The sequence below is a fragment of the Bos indicus genome, chromosome 9 (assembly GCF_029378745.1).
Source record: "Bos indicus isolate NIAB-ARS_2022 breed Sahiwal x Tharparkar chromosome 9, NIAB-ARS_B.indTharparkar_mat_pri_1.0, whole genome shotgun sequence".
NCBI classification, from domain to species: domain Eukaryota; kingdom Metazoa; phylum Chordata; class Mammalia; order Artiodactyla; family Bovidae; genus Bos; species Bos indicus.
Window position 1 is genome coordinate 42,127,586 of NC_091768.1, and position 27,022 is coordinate 42,154,607.

Consider the following 27,022-nt stretch of genomic DNA (forward strand, 5'->3'; position numbering starts at 1 on the left):
ATGATACAAGTGAACTTACAAAACAGAAACACAGACACAGAAAAAAAAAAGGGAAAGAATGGGGGAGAGGGATAAATTAACAAATACACACTACTATATATAAAATAGATAAACAACAAGGATTTACTATGTAGCACAGGGAACTATATTTAATATCTTGTAATAATCTAAATGGAAGATAATCTGAAAAAGAATATATATAAACACACATATATACATATACATAATATATAATGCAATTACTTTACTGAACACCTGAAACTAACACATTATAAATCAACTATATTTCAATTCAAAAAAATTAAAAAAAAGAAAATCCTCACAAAAATGAAATTACGATCAGTTGACTGTTCAGTGATCTCTGAATAAACAGGAATGGATGATCTTAGTGATCGGATCTACCTAGCTATGATAAGCTAATACACTACTCAAGGAACACACAGTAATACAGGCAAATTGACATAATTTGTCTAAAATGGACCATTCAGGTCAGTTCAGTCGCTCAGTCGTGTCCGACTCTTTGTGATCCGATGAATTGCAGCACGCCAGGCCTCCCTGTCCATCACCAACTCCCGGAGTTCACTCAAACTCATGTCCATCAAATCAGTGATGCCATCCAGCCATCTCATCCTCTGTTGTCCCCTTCTCTTCCTGCCCCCAATCCCTCCCAGCATCAGAGTCTTTTCCAATGAGTCAGCTCTTCGCATCAGGTGGCCAAAGAATTGGAGTTTCAACTTTAGCATCATTCCTTCCAAAGAACACCCAGGACTGATCTCCTTTAGGATGGACTGGTTGGATCTCCTTGCAGTCCAAGGGACTCTCAAGAGCCTTCTCCAATGGACCATTAGGAAAACATAAAATTGGTTATAGTTTTCTATAATCTAGCCCATGCTTAGATTATGTTTGTGTCTTCTCATCCCTACTCCTCGCTTCAATTACCACCCTTTCTTAACAGTGTTAACAGTCTGGTGTATATCCTTTCATACGTAGACTGACAGGCTTTTATTTGTTTACCCAAATTAGATCATACTGCACATATTATTCTTTGATCCTCTTTCCAAAATATCATGGATATTCCTCTTCTAATTCATTTTAAAATTTTTATTTATGTGGCTGTGCTGGGTCTTAATTGCAGCGTCCCTGACCAGGGATCAAGCCCAATGCCCCTGCATTGAGAGTGTGAAGTCTCAGCCACTGGACCACCAGGGAAGTCCCTCCTCTTCTAACTCTAATAACTAAATATAGGTATACTCTAACATCTTAAATAAAAGTTAAACTATTTCATCTACTCTATTATTTAATTTATATATTACATGTAAATTACATAAAAATATTATATACTTTCCCATAGTTTGAATATACTATAATCCAAGCATTTCTAATTCAGGCTGTTTTCAGTTTTTACCACCACAAATAAAGCTGCCATAAACATTCTTGTGGTTACATTCTTAAGTACTATAGTCTCTTGCAGCAAAAGTTGGATTTGGGGATCAAAGTTTCCTAAATACTTTTTTCCAAATATCTTTAATTTTGATAAATATGAGCAAATTGTCTATTTCCCTATAGTCTCCATAACACTGTTTCTGATCTTGTGGTTTTTTTTTTAGTTATTTATTTGGCTGCACTAGATCTAGTTGTGGCCTGCCTGATCCTTAGTTTCAGCTTATGAAGTCTTAGTTGCAGCATGCAGGATCTAGTTCCCCTACCAGGGTTCCAACCAGGGCTCTCTGTGTTGGGAGTGCAGAGTCTTAACCACTGGACCACCAGGGAAATCCTTGTTTCCCTGTTATTTCCGTGTTACTTGTTATTTTTGCCAATATGCTAGACAGAAAACAGAATTTCATATTTGCTTAGATGAGGATTTGATTCCTGGGTCGGAAAGATCCCCTGGAGGAGGGCATGACAACCCACTCCAGTATTCTTGCCTGGAGAATCCCATTGTCAGGGGAGCCTGATGGGCTACAGTTCAAGAGGTCCCAAACAGTCAGCCATTACTGAAGCAACTTAGCACGGACGCACATTTATTTGATTAATGAGATTGAGCATATTGTTCTCATTTATTGTCCATTTGAATTTCTTTTCCTAAGAGAGAGCAAAAAATAGTGGTTAAATATGTAAATACTGGAGTTAGTTTTGCCATTCTGTACTCAAGTTATTTTGCCTTTGTGCCTCAGTTTTCCCATTTTTAAAATGCAGACAATAATAGTACCCACTTTTAGAGTTATTATGCAGATTTGATAAATTCATTATCTGAAAAAGTATAAAATAGGACCTATCCACATTCTTTGCCCATTTTTCTATGGGATTCTTTTTCTTATCAATTTATGGGGAGTTCTTTTCACATTAGGAATATTAGCCTTTTACTATCTTACGTGTTACAAACATATTTCCTTCAATTCTTTTATTATAATGTCTTTTAAAAAGTAATTTTTACAAAAAATTTATGCACTTAAATGACTACTTTTTCTTTATAGTTTGTTTCCCATATTGCTTAGGAAGCACTTTTTTACTCAAGGTTGTACAATTTTTCTCCTAAAATTTCTCTAAACACACACACACATATTAATATTTGAATTGTATCTTGGAATTCCCCGGTGGTCTAATGTTTAGGACTCCATGCTCTCATTGCTGAGGGCCTGGGTTCAATCCCTGGTTGGGGAACTAAGATCCCACAAGCCATGTGGTGTGGCCAAAATAAAAAAAACCCACCATCAACAATAAATAAGTTCTATCTGGAATTTTTTCATATATGGTATAACACAGGGGTGGGCTTCCCAGGTGGCTCAGTGGTAAAGAATCTGCCTGAAAATGCAGACGATGCAAGAGACCTGGGTTCAATTCCTGAGTCGGGAAGATCCTCTGAAGAAGGGAATGGTAACCCACTACAGTATTCTTGATTGGAAAATCCCACAGACAGAGGAACCTGGCAGGCTACAGTCCACGGGTCACAAAGAGTCAGACACACATAATGCAGAGGATTATGCCAGAAATACTTCCCCAATGATTTGAAACACTCCTTCTGTACTACACTCTATCTTATACACAGCCAAAACCATACTCTTGTGGCTTTTTTTTTTTTTTTTTGGTCTGTGCTGAGAAGCTTGTGAGGTCTTAGTTCCCAGACCAAGGATCCAACTGGGGCCTTGCAGTGAAAGTGAGGAGTCTAACCACTGGACAGCCAGGGAATTCCCTATGCTTTTGCTTACAGTTAGTCTTATAGTTAAGTTTTAACATTTGGTAAAGCAAATCACATTTTTCTTTTCATGTTCATGGTCTTCTTGGTTAATCTCCAACATATGAACTTAAAAAAGAAAATTCTTGTCCACTACTACCCTATGCACCCAAGGCAAAGTAAAACCAACTGCAGTGGGATTCTGATTCTATTTGCATTATTAATAGTAAATTAGGTGATTTGTTTTATATTAAGTCCTCCTATCCAAGAACATGGAGTCTTTTTTATTTAGGTTTTGGCTTATATCTTTTATTAAAATTTCATAATTTTGTTTCCTGTAGCTCTTGTGCCTTCCATTCTTGTTTTCTTTTTTACTTTGGTCTCTGTTATGAATATGATATTTTTCCCATCTCCAGTCTAACTAGACATTGCTTAGAGGAAAACTATAAATTAAATTTGATACCTTCATTCAGTCACTAAATTTTCTTGCTAATTCTACTAGCTTACTCTTCATAGGTTTTTCTAGGAATGCAATCGTATCGCCTTGAAAAATAAAGATGATTTTTTTCCAGATGTTTATCCTGGGAAGCTCTTTAGCTGTGTGACTGTGCTGCTATTTTCTGTAGATGCTACTTCACTGCAGGCAATTGCTGCTGCCCAAAGCTACTCTGCCATGGCCTCCAATGAGACAGAAGCTTTCTAAGCAAATATCCCATAATTGCTTTGTTCAAGTGTCATGGATGACAACACAATAGAGTGGTTCTTGGTCTCTCAGGTCTCACATAGTTCAATTCAAAGAATCATTAAATACATTCTTGAGCTCACTGCTGTAATCATACCTGTCAAGTTTCCCTTTGGTCTCTTGCAACAGAGTAAGTATGCCCTTATTCTGGGAGTCCTGTCTGGGCATACTTACTCTGCTATTACTCTCTCTTGGAGACATACACTCAAAGAACTTCTCTGACCAACTTAATGAGCTTGTTGGGTCACTTTCATTCACATTACCCAGTATTATCTTCTTTATAACATTAATCATATTGGTAGATGTATTACTTATTGGTTTATTATTTGTCTACCCAAGATAGACAATATATTAATACAAAACAATTAACCTGATGAGATCAGGGAATTTTAATGTCTTCCTCACCCTTTTACCTCTAATATCTAGAGTTGAAAACACCTAGCAGGTCTTCAGTAAATCCTTGCTTAATGAATGAATGTTGAGTTTTCCTGAAAGGGATTGACATCATGCTTAAGTAATTTTTTACACCAACTTTTCTGAGCATTGCTAAAGATGCAGGTAATTTTTTAGTTTAAGGGACAAATCAGATTATTTAAAGTGAATAAGTTTTCTGAAACTCAACATATAAAGAAATGCAAAAAGGGTTATGAGACCGTAACAAGAGAGATAACTCCCCAGGCAGGGATAGACATCTGTCCTTTTACCTCAATGCTCAAAGTTTGCATTTGTCGGAGATTAACTATGATCTACTTAATTGTTTTGTCGTTTTTTCGTTTCTGATAAAGGTTATCTGAATTCCATTTCAAATGCTGCAGCAATATGTTTACCACTTTTTTTTTTTTAATTTACTGTAACTGTGTGGTAAGTGAAGGGGAAAAGCTGCAGATCACTCGACCATCAGAAATTCAAGGCAAGTTTCAGCCCATATATTATCTTGTTTTAGAGGACTGATCAGTCTCCCCAAACGGCTTGACCTTACGGTATGATCTTATGAAGTAGTTTTTAGACCACTCTACCACAATTTACCAAGCCAGACGCATGTACGGTAAAACTATCAAATTGATGTCAAAAATCACTTGAGGCATTAATTCAAAGTTATCTATCTGGAAAGGCATTTTCAGTGGTTCACAGCGAGACGGTGGATAGGTTGGCATTGAATTAGCGTAGGCAATTTTGCTCGGACTGTGGGCAAACCTCCCCTAGCTCGCCATTTAACTTTTGTCCCCGCGTCTTCTAAGGCCGCGAAGATCTCGTATAGTGCTCTTTCCACTGCTCCAGGCCGAGGCCGACACTGAAACTGAGCCCAAAGCAGCTCTGCCTCGGCCCGGCGGGGGCGCGCTCGCTCGGTGCATTGTGGGCTCTGTAGTCCGGCCGGAACCTGTCCGCACCTACAAGTTCCAAGCCGGCTGTTCCCCTCCTCTGCCTAGACCCAGTCCCCTTCCGCGGCTTCCGCTGGGTCTCCCGGGTCTCGGGCGCGAAGTTCCGACAGGTCAGCTGTTTCCCTCCAGGGCACAGGAGGCGGAAGCCGGAGGGACGCGGGGAGGAGCTACGCGCGTGGGGGTGAACGCCCGCTCTACGTGCTCGTTCGCCTTGCGACCGCTGCGCGCGAGCCCGGTGTCTCCGCGGCGGGCAGCAGCAGCAGCAGCGGCGGCGGAGGTGTCGGTAGAACGCGGAGGGGGCGGAGGGAGTCCGCGGCAGCGGCGGCGGCGGCGGCTGCAGCAGCGAAATGGCGGAGACCGTGGCGGACACCCGGCGGCTGATCACCAAGCCGCAGAACCTGAATGACGCCTACGGGCCTCCCAGCAACTTCCTCGAGATAGATGTGAGCAACCCGCAGACAGTGGGGGTCGGCCGGGGCCGCTTCACCACCTACGAGATCAGGGTCAAGGTGAGGCCGTCTTTTCCCACTACGGAGAGACTCCTGTGGTCCTGGCTGTCCGCCGCGGACCCTGGAGCGCAGACCTTCAAACGGCCACGGCCGCCCAGGCGGGGCCCCCTGCTGACATGGTGGGGCAGACTTTTCCACGGGCGGGGTCCGGGCCAGGGCCAGTCTTCGTGTAGGGCTTTCGTGCAGGGCTTGGATGGGAGCTTGTAGGGTGAGCTGAGGCCAGCTCTGGCACTTGAAGAAGGTACTCGGAGAAGAGGGCGTGGGTTGAGCGCCGCTGGCCCCTCAAGCAGCTGATCTGGGAATGACATTTGAGTTGGAAAGGGGTAGATCTTTCGAGAACACAGCCCTTCATCGGGAATGGAGCTATCTGTGACTGAGAAAGAGGGTTTGCGCAAAGTTGAAGACAATCCGGTGTTCTTTTCCTGGAGACTATTCCCCCCCCCCCCCACCCCCGAGTTGGCCGAGCCAAGCTGATTCCTCTCAGGCCCTTCCGTGCTACCAAACTCACCTAGATTGCACGCTTTTCTGAACAGAACCTTAAGAAAGTTTACAAAAGCCTGTCAGATTTGGTAGGGCTGAGCCAGGTGAGAAAACGGTGATGGAAAATGATTGACCTTAGTATTTTGGGCCACAATTGTGCTAAAGGCTGAGGAGTGGGAAGTGTTGCCTGCCTCACAATCAAGACTACCACTGCTTTAAGAAAAGCCTGTTCATTTAGGGATCTTGCTCTCCTAATTTCGAAATTTGCACTTCACTGAATGAAAGAATCAGCTGAAGTAGAACCACATTTATAATTTCATAACCAGTATTTGTTGGCAGTAAGTAATTCAGATGATTTGAAAGATGCTAATTGAGTATAGTGCTTTCACTCTCACACACTACTTTAAAATTAAAGAATTTCCTCATGTATGGAAGTATCTTTAAAAATTAGTTACAGTGAAACGAATCCAGCTGCTAATGACAGTAACAAATTACTAAAAATTAAGCCTAAGAATTTGGTTTATGAGTAATCAAATTTTATGTAACAAATTACTATTAACATTTAAGTGGAATAATGTCTGATTAACGTTCTCATTTTTTGTGTGGTAAGATATAACAGAATATACCATCTTAACCATTTTTAACTGTACAGTTTAGTAATGTTCAGTTTATTCACTGTTGTGAAACTTAGACACTTAAAAATAATTTACTTATGTGTTGCTATAAAAAATGTAATAATCATCCAACTTAAAATAGAAACTAACCTGTTAAATGTTACAAGTCACCCTTGTCTCTCTAAGGATGTGTAAAACATGAGTCACAAGCAGTCTTGTTACAGCGAAACTGCAGAATCTGAATTCCAGTGTACCTAAGGAAGCACATTGTCACCTAAGCCTAGTGGAAAAAAATGAGGCATTTTTTCCCCCTTAACTTTTGGAATGGTTTTGGGTTGCCTTTAATATATCGCAGGTTGTAACTGAAAAGAACTTCTTTTACTCTCATTCATCAGCATATTTTCCTTTATTTCTTGTGCTACAGCAGAGCTTGGTATTCCTGTTTCTAAACTTCCAGAGCTAGTACTTCCTGTCACACAACTGAAGTGGAATCTCCTGCCTACATTTCCTCATTTAATAACTGTGTTTGTCATGCTGAGTTCTTACATAGTAAATGGACTTTAAGTATAATAACAGTTTTAAAAAAAAATTCATCTGATTTTTATTACCAAATAGCGTATGTGACACTTTAAATTGTGCTTATGGTATTGTCATTTGTATTTTGAAGAAAGCAATCCTTTTTAAGAGTGATTAATAAGTTAAGGAATTAACAGAGTATACACACCTACACTGGTTTGTTAGATTATGTACACCAGATTGTTGTGTGTTAGTAACTGTTAAGTCATAAGTGCTTGTGCCTTCTAAGAAAATATAATTGAGTTTCTAGTCCTTATGAAATGTCATTGGGGATTCTCTTAATAATGTAATGTGTTAACTTAAAATGCAGGACACCGTATAGTAAGATATTAGAACTTATTTTAGCAGCATGTGATTTTTGAGAGTAATTAAGGTACAGCTGCCAGTGAGATGAATAGGTAAGTCATTTTGTCATTTATTACTACTATTCTAAACTGTTCCTTCTCTCCCTAGCCCCTGCTGCTTGCCTTCTGCTGTTGAATTTGACACGTGTCAGACCATTTTATGTTCCAAAGTTTGGGCCCTTAAACTATCCTATGGTTACACTCTAATTTTAGTCTTAAGAAAAATGTTCCATTTTATAGAATCTGATTGAAATTACCCTAATTCACAGAGTAATTTTATCTGGATGATGGCACTTTAGAATGCAAGTTTCCCAATCTCCATTTATCTTTTGGTTTGAGGATAGTATTTAAGACTATTAGGATCTCTTGATTATCTCTGTGCTTTTAAAAATAATTGATACAGTATTAATGTTTTTTAAAATCATTCTAATGGTAGGCATAGCAGAGAGCACCATAAATGATTAAAGGATTTGGAAAGCTCAGGTTCTAGAATTATTTTGGCATATTAAAGAGAAAACTGAAGGGGAAATTCAGTCACTGTTTATGAAGTTTGTGCTATAATGTGGCTTTAATTTTCTGAAGATTCTAAGTTAATTAAGGTGTATTGTACCTAGAGAAAACTGCTTTGAACCAGAGTTAATTTAAGGATTTTTCTTGAGCTCTGAGTTCAAAGAATAACTGAGTAAGGTACAAAATCTAAGGTCCACTTCCCTTCTGTAAAATAGGTGTGCTAATAATAGTACAGTTGGTTCTTTGTATTTGAGGATGCCGGTTCTGCATATGAGTATTCAACCAACCACAGACCTAAAGTAGTAGGAAAAAAATCCAGAAAGTCCCAAGAAGCAAAACTTGAATTTGCTGCATACCCGCAGCTATATATATATAACATATGCATTGTGTGTTAGGTATTATAAGTAACCTAGAGATAGTTTAAAGTGAAAGAGAGGATGTGCGTAGGTTGTATGCAAATACTAAACCATTTTATATAAGGAACTTGAGCATCTGCAGATTTTAATATGGAGGTGTGTGCGTCCTGGAACCAGATCCCCCATGGATACTGAGAGATGACTGTACCTACCTCAGAGGACTAAATGACATAATACACATAATTCTCTTTAGCACAGTGATTGGTATATAATAGGCACTCAAAAGTTGCTTCTTTCTAAATACAGCTACTTCTAAATTAAAAGTCATTGATCAGCTGACTACATTCTCTACATTAATGTGCAGGGGTGAGTTACTAAAATAATTTGATTTCCTTATCAAGAACTCTATTTGTGTCATTCCATGTGGGAAGCTGTGATGCCATTCAGAATGTAGTAAAATTTCACACTTAAGACCAAAAATATTTAATAGAAGTCTCCATATTTTAAGGTGGGGGCTTCCCACATGGTTCTAGTGGTAAAGAATCTGCCTGCCAGTGTGGGAGACCCAAGAGACTCAGGTTCAATTCCTGGGCCCGGAAGATCCCTTGGAGTAGGAAATGGCACCCCACTCCAGTATTCTTCCCTAGAAATTCCATGAGCAGAGGAGTCTGGTGGGCTATAGTCCATGGGATCACAAAGAGTGAGACACAACTGAGCAACTAAGCACCTAAGCACACACAGACATATTTTAAGGTAGTATGTTTCCTATGATTGTGCTAGTATTGATATATTTTTTTTTCAGTTTGAGATCTAATTGACATATAAAATTGTATTTAAGGTGTACAACATAATGACTGCTATATACATAAATGATTACCACAGTAATTTTAATTAACATTATCACCTGACATGCTTCTAAAAGTAGCTTTTTTAAGTTGAGGCATATTGAAACATAAAACTGAATAGTAAAGTTTTCTAATAAACCTTGTACCAGGAAAGATAATGAAAGTAGCATCTTGACAATATTTGCCATTCTAAACTTGTATTGGTAATTCTTCTCTGGATGAGTCCTCTCATTTTAAATTGAGTCATTAGTATTCTCTTCAGAAATAAATTAATTTTTAGACTTGTTTTTAGGGTTTATGTGAATTAATTCTTAAAGGGCTAAAATAGTATTTAAAAGAATCAAAGCATTTTGGAGCCGAAGGACATCTGCAGAATCTAGGTAGCTTTATCAATTGACCATGAAAAGTCTGATATACATCTTTGCTGCCAGCTATGGCTGACCTCCAGGATCTCTATCAGGGAAAGATAGCTTTAAGAGTCTGTTCTTACCTAACCCATCCCTTAATGTGGGGGGAGTGAGGCAGTGGCAGTTAAAAAGTAGCTCTGTTATATTGTGTTAAGGGATCCTGTTTTATATTGTTCATTTTGGCACATAAGGGAACCAAGACACAGAAAGATGTCTCTTACCCAACGTAAATCATTAATATCTAACTCAAGTCAAAGTCAGGGCTCCCCTGATGGCTCAGACAGTAAAGAATTTGCATGCAATGAAGGAGACCTGGATTTGATCCTTGGGTCTGAAAGATCCCCTGGAAAAGAAAATGGCTACTGACTCCAGTATTCTTGCCTGGAGAATCCCATGGACAGAGGAGCCTGGCGGGCTGCAGTCCATGGGGTTGTAAAGAGTCAGACACCACTGAGTGACTAAGCACGAAGCTCCTGTGAGTATCAGAGTCAGGGTTGGATTTGAAGTATTGTGGTCCACATTCTGTATTGCTTCACAGCTTCAGTTCATTTAAACAATATATTAAAACCTTTTTTATCTACAGCCTGGTGTTGGAGAACCCTCAAGTGTCTGAACCTTTAGAAGGAAGTCTCAATGTTAGTGTCCTTGAGACCTAAGAGTTGACTGTTCATTAATCCACAGTAGATAAGATGCACCCCAGAAAAACAAAATAGCTGAAAAGAACTTACTGTTGAATTCTGTGCTATGATGAAATCATCTGAAGAAAAAGTGTGTTGTTGATTGGCTCAAAAGAAAAAGTGTGTTGTTGATTGGAAATGCTTATAAAAGGCAAGCTTCTTCTCGTGTGAAAGGTGAGGGAATTTATCACCTGAGTACCTGTTGTGTTCAAGACAGTTTGCTATATATGTAATTTGATCTTTGAGTAACCAAGCAGAGCAAATAATATCTTTGTTTTGCAAATGTGGAAGCTGAAGTCATTGTTGATCCTCATCTCTTGTTCCTCCCTCATTCTGATTTTAGTTTTGCTGAACTACTTGTATCTCCCAAATAAGCTGACTACTATCCAGGCCTTTGCATACACTCCTCCTCTATCTTGCTTTAGCAGCCTTATCTGGCTATCATTACTTGTCCTGCAGAACTCAGCCTTGCTTTTACCTTTTTAGAGATTTTGCTGATCCCTGGAATCCAGACTGGATTTCCTCCTTGTGTGTCCTTGTAGCCCTTTTAGGATTACATTTGTTTGCTTGTATGGGCTTCCCTGATGGCTCAGATGGTAATCCTGCAGTGCAGGAGACTCAGGTTCAATCCCTGGGTCTGGAAGATGCCCTGCGGAAGGGAATGGCTACCCACTCCAGTATTTTTGCTTGGAGAATTCCATGGACAAAGGAGCGTGGTGAGCTTCAGCCCATGGGGGTTGCAAAGAATTGGACATGACTGAGCGACTTTCACTTTTTTTCCCTTTAATTCCTGTTTCTTCTGTAACCTTCTAGAGGACAGGGACTGTCATGATCACCCTAACTCAACATCTGACATTGTGCTTGACATGTAGTGGATACTTTAGGAATAAATGGAGTTTAGGAAGGTTGAGTAACTTGTCCAAAATCACAGCTATTAAATGGCAAAACTGGGATTTGAATATAGATTTTCTGATCTTCAGAGGCCATATTTTTTCTTTCACCCTCACTGAACATTCATTATCACCCGGGGAGCTTTTGAAATCCTTTAGATTCTTTTTTAATTGGGTTAGGGTGGGATTTGGGAAGTGGTAATTTAAAAAGCACCCCAGCAAGGGCACCTTACTGTTGTGCAGCAAGGATTATACCTGGTGGCACCAGGCTCTCTGTCTTTTGAGTTATGACAGGCAACAGAGAAGTATGAAAAAAAAAAAATGGAGCTGCAGTGGTTAGTAGCCTCAATGGGATTTTTAAAAAGGCAAATTCTAGGGTGGTAGGGGGAGGGAAGGGAGAAAAAGAAGCAGATCCTTACATGTAGCAGAGAGGAAAACCAGTGATATTGGCCAAAGATGAAAACTATTTTTAAAGGGGAGACAATTTAGATACTATCAAAGCATGCCAACAAGTTAGCTTTGGGGGAAGGAGAAGCATTTACTACATTCAGCCAAGCCTGATCTTTTCACCCCTGTCTTATGCCATCCATGTCTGTATCCCTGTGTAATAATCATGAAAGTAAGCCAGAAATCAGGAAGAGACAAATTTATATACATTTAAGAAATCTTTGTATTTTAGTAGTATTGCCACCCTATACCTTTAAAGTGTAAAATCTACTAGTGCCTAATTTTCAGGTATTTTGGTGATTCCATGAGATTTTTCATCTCACTTTCACAATCATACTTAACAAAAAAAAGGAGTGAAATGTTATTTTTAGATACTTTTATGTTTGTATTATAATATGCTGCTACTTTGCCAACAAAGGTTCGTCTAGTGAAGGCTATGGTTTTTCCCGTGGTCATGTATGGATGTGAGAGTTGGACTCTGAAGAAGGCTGAGCACCGAAGAATTAATGCTTTTGAACTGTGGTGTCGGAGAAGACTCTTCAGAGTCCCTTGGACTGCAAGGAGATCCAACCAGTCCATTCTTCAGGAGATCAGCCCTGGGATTTCTTTGGAAGGAATGATGCTAAAGCTGAAACTCCAGTACTTTGGCCACCTCATGTGAAGAGTTGCCTCATTGGAAAAGACTCTGATGCTGGGAGGGATTGGGGGCAGGAGGAGAAGGGGACGACAGGATGAGATGGCTGGATGGCATCACTAACTCTATGGACGTGAGTCTCTGTGAACTCCGGGAGGCCTGGCGTGCTGCGATTCATGAGGTCGCAAAGAGTCGGACACGACTGAGCGACTGATCTGATCTGATCTGATCTGATGCTGCTTCCATGTAAGCAGAGCCAGCAGTTTTTTGACTATCATATAAGAAAGATGGTATCTGAGAAAATCAATACTGTAATCCTGGTACTGCTGTTTATAGATTGCTTAGTTAAATGATTTAAAGCTTTCAGCCAAATAAGGTGTTCTTTTAAAGAAATATTTAACTTAGAACCTATTAGGACAGCATAGTAAAATATGACATATGGTCAGTTAAGGTATAGTTTGGGCTGTTCTCACAGAGACCTCAAAAACTGAGTTTATTTTTTCATGTGAAGAAGTCTTGAGCAGTCCAGGGCTGGCATTGTGACCTGACTGTGAGCTTCCTGGTATCACATCCACATTCTAGGCAAGGTGAAGGCACATTTCTGGCCCATTGCCACATTTGGCTATAAAGGAAGCTGCGGAATTTAATCTAGCTGGGCAGCCATGTGAAGAAAGGAGGAACAGACACTGTTCTCTGCTTCCACACAGTGGTAAAGAAGTAATCGGGTCTGTCTTCTAGGCTGTGGCACTGGCAACATTCTCATCTTGTCTTTTTTTTCCTTTGTTTGCTGATGACTGAGATTTCAAAGTTTAGAGAAAGTTTATTTGATTTGTAAGAAATAAAATTTGAGCTCCTTTTAGTTTTGACATCCTTGAATGTAAGTTGGGTTTTGTTTGTTTGTTTTGATGTAAATAAATTTGATCCCTTCCAGAGAAAATTTTGGTGAGTAGAAAAAGGAGGCAGGCATGAAGACATGGCATGTTCGATAGAAGTACGTCATGGGGTCGAGTTTGGGTTAGAAGTATGGAAAATACATGATTAACTTTTTTTTTTTGCCTTCAGTGACTGTTTAAAGCTATGTAGGAGGTTTTACTTGGGACCAGCGTTTTAGTTGATGACAGTGAGTAATGGAGTATATTGTTTGAGCCATCTAAATGAGTGAGGTCAGTGTCTCTTACCAGGGAATCCTAGGAAGACAAGATCACTTTAATAAAATTACTTAGTGCCTAACAATACTGGAATGATCACTTTCTAATTCTTTGCTCTCTAGACTTTTATAAATGATGTAGCATCTCTGTTTCCTTGGCTTTCCTAAAATTATTCCACACCTGCCACCTATAGCTTGTTTACTTTCCGTTTTTCCCCTTCCTGTCCTTACGGGATGAGCTTCTCTGTTCTATAGTAAGTTTGGAAATTCTAATTCATTTAGAGGAACAAAGGAGCCTCAAAGTTCGTTTTCTTATGTCTAGTTCTCAATATCTCCTCTTTGCCATGATATTACGGATCATTTTCATGTGGAAACAAAGATAAAAGTCTTGTTGGCTAGCATACTTCTGTGTATCACCAGACCTTTGTTTAAATTTACACTCAAAGATTTCCACCATATTATATAACAGAAAACAGTCTTAAAACACTGATCACTATAGAACAGGGATCAGCAGCTATGGGCTTACCTATTTAATGTTTTATTAGAACACAGCATATCTTTTAATATTTTGTTTACATAGTATTTACAACCACTTTTGCACTGAAAGGACAGAGTTGAGTAGTTTCAAATAACTGTCTTGCCATTTGGGAAAAAGTTGGCCAGTCACTGGTCTATATTTTATGTAGCTTTGGAATAGTGGAAAACAAAGCACTTGGAGAATCTTATTTGATTGTAAAGCGTGGTCCTATTCTCGGGTACTGAATGAAATAGTAGGCGCCATTTTTTCCTTCTAAAGGTCGAGTTTTTGCAAAGACACAATCTAACCTTGTGAGTCATTACATCTACTATTCATATTAAGGCCAACCACAAAGAGTTTCAGTTTGTAAAACTAGTTTTCTCGCTTGAAGCCTTTTGTAAACTCCTTTGAATATCTAGAGAGAGAGAGTTGGGGCTGATAGAAACTGTTAGGTAGCTAGTTCATGGTGGTTTAGTTTCAGTTGATAAACCAGTGACAAAACTGAAGGTGGTGCCTGACAAAACTAGAGTCTGTTCTAGCCAGGATTGGGGTTTAGATATTTTCTAGCTCAGAATTAGTTGTTTCATACCATATCATCATTTAATGTTTTGTGTTCTTACATGGTTAATTGTTTACATGTTATAGCAGTATGCCATTATTAAATGATTAAATTGGTATTAGTTGGACTACTGATGTGGGTAAGTTTAATGTGTGAATTGTAGAAAGGGGTTAAGTTGAAAATTGAGGAACTATGATATTAGTTCTCAAAATGGAACAATATAGTAAATTGATAGAATTTTTCTCTTAGTTTAAAAGGGCAGATGATGTTGATATACTTAAGCTGAAATAAATTGTAGACATTTTCACTTAGATATGGTTCTTATCTGTAATCTGTGTATTTGCCCAGTTTTATTTTCTTAAGACTCTAATCAGTTTTTTCCTAACTACATTTCTTTTTAGATTCAACTTAACATTTGAGTGGCTCCTGTGGGCCAATTGTTTTATTGAGCACTTGGAATGCTATGGTTGGATGGTATCACCAACTCAATGGACATGGGTTTGGGTGGACTCGGGGAGTTGGTGATGGACAGGGAGGCCTGGTGTGCTGCGGTTCATGGGGTTGCAAAGAGTCGGACCCGACTGAGCGACTGAACTGAACTGGAATGCCAAGTTTAAAAAGATGTGGTTGCTGCATTTAGAAGTTCACACCAACCTGAAACAGGACTGGATGTTTTCTTTGATCAGTTTTCCCTAAAACTGTCCAATAAATGAACATTTATGAACCACCTAGTACATGCCAGTCACTGTGTTAATGTATGGCTTGCTCTTAAAGGCAGGAAGCTTATAGACTGGAACGTAGGGAGGTAGGTCAGTTTGATTCTATTCAGTTCAATTTAATGATACTACTTGGTGAAAACAGTCATAATGTTCAGTAGGAACCCAAGCCTGCATGCGGGACCAGGGGTGTAAGGGCAGAGAGAATAGCTGTCTTTTCCATTGTCAATGACCTGCCAAAGTCACACAGTATTAATACTGGATTTTGACCACTTTATGCCCTGGGACCTGTTGTTACTGTCTGGCTCAAATGTCTTTCCCTACCTCTTTATTTATGGTTTGTTTTATTTTAAGCATGTTTTGGGCAGTTGCTGTGTCTCAAGCTGGTATGGTAGGCACTTTATGTTTTCTTTGATATAGTTTTAGTTATCTGCCTCTTCTTAGAAACTGTAATGGCTTTTATTTCTACTTAGAACAGATCATAAAAATAGCCAGGGTCATTCTTATTTAACAGTCATTTCCTGTATCAGCCTGATCATGCTTTGTGATACAGCCATGAAAGTCTACCTGCTGTTCTCCTCTCCCATCTAACCCAAATGACCTTCTTTATTCCTCCTGCCAAAAGCTCATCCAGATACGTACACATTGTAGACTGGTTTTTCCCAGTAACCAATATTATGTCAGTTGCATAACTAATCACCCCAACTTAATGACATGCAACAGTGATTTATTTCCTACCATTCTGTGGTCTGGCTGGGCAGTTTCTGTGTGCTCATTTGTGCAACTGTTTTGAGCTGGAGAGCTGGCATGTCTGGCTGTCTGTCTCCTGGGGTGCCTCATTCTCTTCCAGATGGCCTCTCATTCTCCAGTAGGCTCTACTGATTTTCTTATATGGCAGTCTTAGAATAGCATTCCCAGAGAATGAAGATAGAAAGTTGCAAGACCTCTGAGTTTTAGGCTTAGAAAACTGCTTGTCACTTCTACCACATTCTCTTGCTCAAAGCAAGTCATAGGCTAGTCTAGATTCAGAGGTGGGGAAATAAACTCCACCTCTCAGATGAAAGTAGCTTCAAAGAATTTGTGGCAACATTATCTACCATACGTTACTTGTTAGGAATCTTCAAATGTCATAATTGGTGGCACCTGTGGCTTGGGTTATTGTGGGTGCAGAAATAACTCCCCAAAGATTTCTGCTTCCTAATAACTAGAATCTGAATGTGTTAACATATGAGAATGTTACCTTTGGAGATATAATCAAATTAAGGATCATGAGATGGAGAGGTTGTCCCGGATTATCTGGGTGGGTCTAGTATAATCATAAGGGCCCTTATAAGTGAAACAGGTGGGAGAGTTAGTCATAAAAGACGTGACAGTGGACGTAGAGGTTGGAGTGATCTAATCGCTGACTTTGAAGATGGAAGAAAGGACCATGGGCTGAAGAAGGCGAGTAGCCTCCAGAGGCTAGGTAAGACAAGGAAGCATATCCCCTAGACCCTCCAGAAGGAATGCAGCCCTAGTGACATCTTGATTTGTCCCAGTGAGACTCATTTCAAGCTTCTGACCTCCAAAACCATAAGATAATAAATATGTGTTGTTTTAAGCTACTAAACTAGTGGTAATTTGTTAAAGCAGCAATAGGAAACTATAATAGTGACATGGCCCTGTCTTAAAGATAATTTCCAACAGAAGGAAACACAATAGACTCACTCCAAGAGAATGAGAGTCAGTGGGGACTGGGCTCAGCCTGATTCTGAGCCTTGGTTATAGGCCACACAGCCTTATCTTTCTTATCTCCATCAGAATCTAGCACCATCAGCTCTCATTATCCCTTGCCTTCTAGTCTGCCAAGATGTTTTACCAAAGGCATAGAAAAACACTTTTTCTCATGGAAAAAATTGAATGTGTTACTTTAATCACCTGTAGAGGATTATTTTTCCAAACTATAGAGAAAATTAGTAAAAGACTGTTGCTTTGGCTGTTCATGTGTAAGTCAAAATTAACAATGCTGCATGACTAGTGTATTTTTTTAAAAAGATTGCGTATAAGAGAAAGAACCGCATAATCTTCGATTCAGTCATTTGCCCTTGCTGTTGTGATCTAGTGCCTTTGTGTAAGAGAGTGCTAACTTCTGAGACTAGACAAGTAATGTTCTGGGTGATGAATATCTTAGCTTATTAGCTCTTGATTAAAATTTAACTTAGAAAAAATTTCCTACTCTATTGTAAGGTCTTTGACCCTCCATAATTTCAAGCCTAGTCTTAAAAACACTAGTATCTTCCATTCACTGCACACCTTAAGAGAAAAGTATTTTGACCTTTGCAACTTGTGATTCTAGGCCTCAAAGTCTAAAATATATTTAAGGATTTCAAGCAGTGAATGTATAACTATACAATTTCTTCAAATGTCACAAATTTTTTTTGTTGTTTTTGTTTTGAGAAGAAACCTGAATCTTGATAAGGCATTCATTCAAAATGAACAAAAACAATCTTTTGAAAACTCCTACGTTGATTTGTGACAGAATAAATTTTTAAATATCCAATTATGAAGCCCATAAAAATATGTATCAAACATATGGTACCCAGAGTTTCAAGAATGTCAAAGCTAACAGTATTTTAGAAGGATTGTAATTATATAGAATCTGATCAAACAAAATTAAGAAAAATTTTATAGGTTGAAGTAGGACATCAGTTACGAATATACTTCAATAGATTATTTAGAATGAGTATGTTCTTCAATTTACCTTTCTCTAGAACTTCTGATATTTTTGTCTAAAACAACTTTAATACAATAGCCATTCGCTATATTGGGGTATTTAAAGTTTAAGATTCAAATTATCAGACGTCTCTTTGTCCAGTTTTCTTGGCATTGACGTTGACTTGTATGATTTGTCTAGTTGACTATAGTTGATACTGGCCTCAGATATACAGGATGGCTCATATATGAAGGGGCCAGTGCACTCAGCGCTTTTTAACCTGTGATTTTGTTTTGCTTTTTAACCTGAGATTTTGTTTTGCTTTTTTACCTTTTTGTCCTATCTCACTGTTTCTGGTTAGTGGTCACTCACAATCTGGTCACTGTTAGCCCTGTGCCAAACTCTAGGTGTAACTGACTTCATACACATCCCATTCTTCATTAAGAATAGATAGATTTTCTTAATCCAACCAAACAAAGGTTAGAGACTTATTTTCTTGATAGGACCTTTTTATTAACTATCATCTGGCTTCAGAGATATCTTAGCAGTTTTTTGATATCAGTATTGCTAGAAAATTAGAAATTTTGATATCAGTATTCTCTGCCGGAGTCCGCAGAGACATTTTGTTGTTTTAGTTCATAGTTGCTGTTATTTACTATTGTTATCTCCTACTCTTGCCCTGACATTACATTTTGTTTCTCTCTCTCCATCAGTCTCTGTATCGGGCTCACTACTGCTTATCCACCATCTCATTTTCTTTTTGAGCTTTAACTAATAGGTCTGGCATAGTGTTTTAAGTATTCTTCTCAAGGAAGCTAGATTTCTCTCCCGTTTGATCTAAACATCTGGGACAGTCTTTCCCAGCCTAGTGTTGGTAGAAGGGAACAGGAGGCAGACTGGAGCAGAGGACGTTGTGGCAGAAGAACAAAACAACCTACTACTGAGGCGCTACTTATGTAGCACCTTATGTACATTTTTTTAGAGCTTCTACTAATTTTGGGGGAGATACTGTTTAATGTATCTTGAACATCAAGAGCACTTGAACTACGAACACGAATTCATGCCTGGTTTTACACTACCTACTAATTGAGTGCCCTTGGGCAGTTAACCTCTCTGAACCTTTTGTCCATCCTAAGATGAAAGTGTTAGGATCCTCCTAAAATTAAATGATGTGTGTTACGGACTTTTAAGTACTGTCTTGTTTATTTAATACTAGCTGCTGCTGTCATTATCTGAGAATTGGCTCTAGGTTTTTATTGCACTGTCAGAAAAAAGAAGAGTGCTGATTTCAGTAAAAGATTAGTTTTGTAACATATATATTACCGGATCTGCATTTTTTCCCCCCAAGCACTCTGATTTACCCTTGGAGTTGCTTAATGAAAGGTCAAAACTCTTAAGAATCCAGTTACTCATTATTATTTTTTTGAGATTTATTTACTTTTTTTCCCCCTGCTGTGCTGGGTCTTTGTTGCTGCACCAGGCTTTCTCTAGTTGGAATGCGCGGGGGCTGCTCTTTGTTGCGGTGCCTGGGCTTCTTACTGCAGTGGCCACACTTGATGTGGAGCGTGGGCTCTAACCACATGGGCTTCAGTAGTTGCAGCATGTGGGCTCAGTAGTTACAGCTCCAGGGCTTTGTTGCTCCACGTCATGTGGGATCTTCCCCGACCAGGGATTGAACCTGTGTCCCCTGCACTGGCAGGTTTATTTTTAACACTAGACCACCAGAGAAGGCCAGGTACTCATAGTCTTATAGAATGTATTCTTTTAAACATGGGAGTTTTGTCAGCGGATGGTAGTGAGGGTTGCACAACAATGAATGTACTTAACGGTGCAGAACTCCATACACATAAAATGGTAATTTTTATGTTATGTACATTTTACCACAATAAAAAAAGCATAGAAATGGATAATAGAGGAGGTGGTTGTTGTTTAGTTGCTAAGTCATGTCTGACCTTTTTGTGACTCCATACACAGTAGTAGCCTGTCAGGCTCCTCTGTCCATGGGATTTCCCAGCTAAGAAAACTGGAGTGGGTTGCCATTTCCTTCTCCTGTGGGGGAGGGACAGTTATTAAATGTGTATCTTCTTTCCTTTCAAGTTACCAAAGCCAAGGAGGAAAACATTTCTTTAAAACTTTTTGCCAAGAATCTCAATTCTTTGGTCTTAAAATCAGTTTTATCTGATACTTACACAGTGACTCCAGCTTTCTTATGGTTAGTTGTAAGCTGTATATCATTTCCCATCCTTCCACTTTTAACCTGTTTTTGTTTTTGAATCTTAAGTGCCTCTCTTGTAGAGAGGATATAAGTTTTTTATTCAGTTTGATAATCTGAATAATCTGCCTTTTGATTGGTGTATATAATCCATTTTGTTTTACAATTGTTAAAAATTTTTAATTGAGGTACAGTTCATGTATATTATATAAGTTTGAAGAGTACAGCATAGTGATTTACAATTTTTAAGGGCCGTACTCCATTTATAGTTATTAAAAAGTACTGGCTGCACTCCCTGTGTTGTACAGTATACCCTTGTAGCTTATTTATTTTATGCACAGTAGTTTGTACCTCTTAATCCCCATCCCTATTTTGCCCTTCCTTCCTTTTCTCTTCCCACTGGTAACTGCTAGTTTGTTCTCTATCTGTGAGTCTATTCATTAGTTTTATTTTTTAGATTCTACATATAAATGGTATCATACAGTATTTGTCTTTGTGTGTCTGACTTAACATAATACACTCCGAGTCCATTGTTGTCGAAACTGGCAAACTTTCATTATTTTTAAATGGCTGAGTAGTATTCCACTGTAATAAACACTTAACACACGCATACATGTATACTAAAAACCGTATCTTCTTTATCCATTCATCTATTGATGGACACTTACGTTGCTTCCATAATATGGGAATTGAAAATAATGCTGCTATGAACATTGGAGAGCTTGCCAGGTGGCTCAGAGTAAAGAATCAATCTACCAATGCAAGAGACTCCAGAAATGCAGGTTTGTTCCTTGGGTTGGGAAGATCCCCAGAGTAGGAAATGGCAGCCCGCTCCAGTATTCTTGCCTGGTAAATTCCATGGACAGAGGAGCCTGGCAGGCTACAGTCCACAGGGTCTCAATGAATCAGATACAATTGAGCCCACTCACCCACATGAACATTGGGGTTGCACACATCTTTTCAAATTAGTGTTTTCTTTTTTATCTGATATTTACCCAGGAGTGGAATTGCTGGGTCTTACTGTTTTCCACAGCGGCTGCACCAATGTATATCCTCACCAACAGTGTACAAGGGTTCCCTTTTCTTCACATCCTTCCCACGATTTGTTATTTGTGGTCTTTTTGACAATAGCCATTCTGACAGGTGTAGGTGATATCTCATTGTGGTTTTAATTTGTGTTACTCTGATAATTAACAGTGTTGGGCATCTTTTCCTGTGCCTTTTGGCCTCCTGTGTGTGTCTTTGGGAAAATGTCTGATCAGTTCTTGTTTTTTAATCAGCTTGTTTGCTTTTTTGCTGTCAAGTTGTGTGAGCTTTTTATGTGTTTTTGAGATTAACCCCTTATTGGTCATTTCATTTGAAAATATTTTCTCCCTAAATCCGTTTATTAAAAAAAAAAAATTATTTATTTGGTTGTGCCAGGTCTTAGTTGCAGTATGTGGGATCTTCTGTCTTCCTTGCGGTACATGAGTACTTTTAGTTTAGCAACTCTTAGTTGTTGCATATGGGATCTAGTTCCCTCATCAGGGATCAAACCTGGGGCTCCTGCCTTAGGATTGTTGTCTTAGCCACTAGACCAGTAGGGAAGTCCCTGCATTTATTGTTAATGAAATCACCAGTATGATGGGTTTATTTCTGCCATTTTGATACTTGTTTTCTATGTCTCATGTTTTTCTCTGTTCCTCCTTTACTGCTTTCTGTGTTAGATATTTTCTGTTTTACTGTTTAAATGCCCGAGATTCTTTTTACTTCTTAAAAATTATTGTTAGTGTTTGATATTGAAATTACAGTATGCCTCAGCTTTTCTCAATGTACTTCAGATTAATACCAACTTAATTCCAGTGAAATAGGAACCTTGGTCCAATACACTTTCTCCTTCCTTTGTGCATTATTGTTGTATATGTTACATTTGTATATGTTAGAATAGTACAGTTTTATAATTGTTTTAGGCAGTTTTTTTAATCAGCTAAGAGAAAATTTTATTTTTTATTGTCTTACATGTTTACATATGTAGTTGCCTTTATTTGTTGTTGTTTCGTCGCTAAGTCATGTCCAACTCTTTGTGACCCCATGGACTGCAGCACAACAGGCTTCCCTGTCCTTCACCATCTCCTGGAGTTTGCTCAAATTCACGTCCATTGAGTCAGTGATACTATCTAATAACCATCTCATCCTCTGCCGCCCTCTCCTTTTGCCTTCAATCTTTCCCAGCATCAGGGTCTTTTCCACTGAGTTGGCTCTTTGCCTGAGGTAGCCAAAGTATTAGAGCTTTAGCTTGAGCATCAGTCCTTCCAATGAAGATTCAGGATTGATTTTCTTTAGGATTGACTGGTTTGATCTTGCTGTCCAGGGGACTCTCAAGAGTCTTCTCCAACACCACAGTTCAAAATCATCAATTCTTCGGTGCTCTGCTTTCTTTATGGTCCAACTCTTACATCCGTACATGACTACTGGAAAAACCATAGCTTTGACTATATGGACCTTTGTTGGCAAAGTGATGTCTCTGCTTTTTAATATGCTTTCTAGGTTTGTCATAGGTTTCCTTCCAAGGAGCAAGTGTCCTTTAATTTCATGGCTGCAGTTACCATCCACAGTGATTTTGGAGCCCAAGAAAATAAAGTCTGTTACTGCTTCCACTTTTTCTTCTTCTAATTGCCATTAAGTGATAGGACCGATGCCATGATCTCGTTTTTTGAATGTTGGGTTTTAACCCAGGTTTTTCACTCTCCTGTTTCATCTTGATCAAGAGGATCTTTAGTTCCCCTTCACTTTGTGCCATCAGGGTGGTGTCATCTGCATATATGAGGTTATTGGTACTTCTGGCAATCTTGATTCCAACTTGTGATTCATCCAGCCTGGCATTTTGCATGATGTACTCTGCATGTAAGTTAACAAGATGACAATACATAGCCTTGATGTACTCCTTTCCCAATTTTGAACCAGTCTGTTGTTCCATGTAAGGTTCTACCTGTTGCTTCTTATCCTGCATACAGATTTCTCAGGAGACAAGTGGTCTGTTATTCCCATCTCTTTAAGAATTTTCCACAGTTTGTTGTGATGACTTTAGCATTTTCAGTGAAGTAAATGTTTTTCTGAAATTCCCTTGTTTGCTCTGTGGTCCAACAAATGTTGGTGGTTTGATCTCTGGTTCCTCTGCCTTTTCTAAATACATCTTGTACATCTGGAAGTTCTCAGTTCATGTATTGGTGAAGCCTAGCTTTAAAGATTTTGAGCATAACCTTCAGTTCAGATCAGTCGCTCAGCTGTATCCGACTCTTTGCGACCCCATGAATCGCAGCACGCCAGGCCTCCCTGTCCATCACCAACTCCCGGAGTTCACTGAGACTCACGTCCATAGAGTCAGTGATGCCATCCAGCCATCTCATCCTCTGTCATCCCCTTCTCCTCCTGCCCCCAATCCCTCCCAGCATCAGAGTCTTTTCCAATGAGGCAACTCTTCACATGAGGTGGCCAAAGTACTGGAGTTTCAGCTTCAGCATCATTCCTTCCAAAGACATCCCAGGGCTGATCTCCTTCAGAATGGACTGGTTGGATCTCCTTGCAGTCCAAGGAACTCTCAACAGTCTTCTCCAACACCACACAGTCAGAAGCATCAATTCTTCGGCGCTCAGCCTTCTTCACAGTCCAACTCTCACATCCATACATGACCACAGGAAATAGCCTTGACTAGACAAACCTTTGTTGGCAAAGTAATGTCTCTGCTTTTGAATATGCTATCTAGGTTGGTCATAACTTTCCTTCCAAGGAGTAAGCGTCTTTTAATTTCATGGCTACAGTCACCACCTGCAGTGATTTTGGAGCCCAGAAAAATAAAGTCTGACGCTGTTTCCACTGTTTCCCCATCTATTTCCCATGAAGTGATGGGATCGGATGCCATGATCTTCGTTTTCTGAATGTTGAGCTTTAAGCCAACTTTTTCACTCTCCACTTTCACTTTCATCAAGAGGCTTTTGAGTTCCTCTTCACTTTCTGCCATAAGGGTGGTGTCATCTGCATATCTGAGGTTATTGATATTTCTCCCGGCAATCTTGATTCCAGCTTGTGCTTCTTCCAGTCCAGCGTTTCTCATGATGTACTCTGCATGTAAGTTAAATAAGCAGGGTGACAATATACAGCCTTGACGGACTCCTTTTCCTATTTGGAACCAGTCTGTTGTTCCATATCCAGTTCTAACTGTTGCTTCCTGACCTGCATACAGGTTTCTCAAGAGGCAGGTCAGGTGGTCTGGTATTCCCATCTCTTGAAGAATTTTCCACAGTTTATTGTGATCCACCCAGTCAAAGGCTTTGGCATAGTCAATAAAGCAGAAATAGATGTTTTTCTGGAACTCTCTTGCTTTTTCCATGATCCAGCGGATGTTGGCAATTTGATCTCTGGTTCCTCTTCCTTTTCTAAAACCGGCTTGAACATCAGGAAGTTCACAGTTTACATACTGCTGAAGCCTGGCTTGGAGAATTTTGAGCATTACTTTACTAGTGTGTGAGATGAGTGCAATTGTGCGGTAGTTTGAGCATTCTTTGGCATTGCCTTTCTTTGGGATTGGAATGAAAACTGACCTTTTCCAGTCCTGTGGCCACTGCTGAGTTTTCCAAATTTGCTGGCATATTGAGTGCAGCACTTTCACAGCATCATCTTTCAGGATTTGGAATAGCTCCACTGGAATTCCATCACCTCCACTAGCTTTGTTCATAGTGATGCTTTCTAAGGCCCACTTGACTTCACATTCCAGGATGTCTGGCTCTAGATAAGTGACCACACCATCGTGATTATCTGGGTCATTTTGTACAGTTCTTCTGTGTATTCTTGCCATCTCTTCTTAATATCTTCTGCTTATGTTAGGTCCATACCATTTCAGTCCTTTATCTAGTCCATCTTTGCATGAAATGTTCCTTTGGTATCTCTGATTTTCTTGAAGAGGTCTCTAGTCTTTCCCATTCTGTTGTTTTCCTCTATTTCTTTGCATTGATCGCTGAAGAAGGCTTTCTTATCTCTCCTTGCTACTTGCATGCTAAATGAGCGTGACCATACTGTAGTTTGAACATTCTTTGGCATTGCCCTTCTTTGGTATTAAAATGAAAACTGATCTTTTCCAGTCCTGTGGCCACTGCTGAATTTTCCAAATTGGCTGACATATTCAGTACAGCGCTTTAATTCTTGCCACCACACTAAGTACAGAATTATTTGTTCTTGTGTTTGCTTTTAGCATTCTGAATATTCCACTGCTTCCTGGTCCTCATTGTTTCAGGGGAAAGTCAGCTGTTAATCTTTATTAGGGGAGGTTGGAGGGATATGATGAGTCATTTTTCTTTCGTTACTTTCCAAATTTTCTGCTCATTTTTGTCTTTCAATATGTTATTTATTTATTTAGAATTGTGCTGGGTCTTTGCTGCACTCAGGCTTTTTCTAGTTGCAGAGAGTGGGGGCTACTCTCTGGTTGTGGTTTTCAGGCTTCTCATTGCAGTGGCTTTTCTTGTTGTAGTGCATGGGCTCTAGCCTTGTGGGCTTCAGTAATTGTTGCACATGGGCTCAGTAGTTGTGGCACAAAGGCTTAGTTGCTCCTCCGAGGTTTGTGGGATCTTCCTGAACCAGGGTTCGAACCCATGGCCCCTGCATTGGCAGGTGGATTCTTAACCACTAGACTACTAGGCAGTCTTGTCTTTCAACATTTTTGCCAGTATGTCTGTAAGGTCTCTTTATGTTTCTGCTACTTGGAATTCATTGAGCTTCTTGAATGTCAGATTAAAGATTTTAGTCCAGTTTGGGGAGTCGTCAGCCATTATTTTGGAGAAGGCAATGGCACCCCACTCCAGTACTCTTGCCTGGAGAATCCCATGGACAGAGAAGCCTGGTAGGCTGCAGTCCATGGGGTCTCGAAGAGTCGGACACAACTGAGCGACATCACTTTCACTTTTCACTTTCCTGCATTGGAGAAGGAAATGGCAACCCACTCCAGTGTTCTTGCCTGGAGAATCCCAGGGACGGCAGAACCTGGTGGGCTGCCATCTATGGGGTCGCATAGAGTCGGACACGACTGAAGCGACTTAGCAGCAGCAGTCATTATTTATTCTTTCTTTCTTTTTTTTTTTTGTGAGATTCCTATTTTACCTGTGTTGGTATGCTTTATGGAGTCTCACAATAGAAAATCTGGTTGATCTGTCTTCACATTTGTTATTCTTTTGTCTGCCGGCTCAGATCTGCTGTTGAGCCCCGTCAGTGAAATTTTCATTTCAGTTATTGTACTTTTCAGTCCCAGAATTCCAATTTGATTTTTCTTTATAATCTCTTTTTGTTGAGATTCTCTCTTTCATTGAGTCATTGTCATCATACTTCGAATTCTGTAAGTATGATTTCCTTTGGTTCTTTAAACGTGTTTGTGAAAGCTGCTTTGAAATCCTTGTCAGCCTAGTCCAAGAACTGAATTCCCTCAGAAACAGTTTCTGTTGACTGTTTTTAACCCCATGTGAGTTATACTTTCTTATTTCTTTGCATGTTTTATCATTTTTTGTTAAACCAAGCATTTTAGATAATGTATTTTTAAGACTGTCGAGTTAGATCACCTCTTGTCTTTCTTCCCAG

The 27,022-nt window shown here is 39.5% G+C and overlaps 1 protein-coding gene across 1 annotated transcript in view; it reads left to right on the forward strand.

The window, feature by feature from the left end:
- Window positions 1-5,473: 5,473 nt before the first annotated feature.
- Window positions 5,474-27,022, forward strand: part of SNX3 (sorting nexin 3) — a 47,218-nt gene continuing 25,669 nt past the window's right edge. Inside the window, exon 1 of the mRNA XM_019967263.2 lies at window positions 5,474-5,802. Within this exon, the coding sequence (XP_019822822.1) occupies window positions 5,641-5,802 (162 nt within the window). The 5' untranslated portion in view covers window positions 5,474-5,640. The remainder of the gene's footprint in view (window positions 5,803-27,022) is intronic.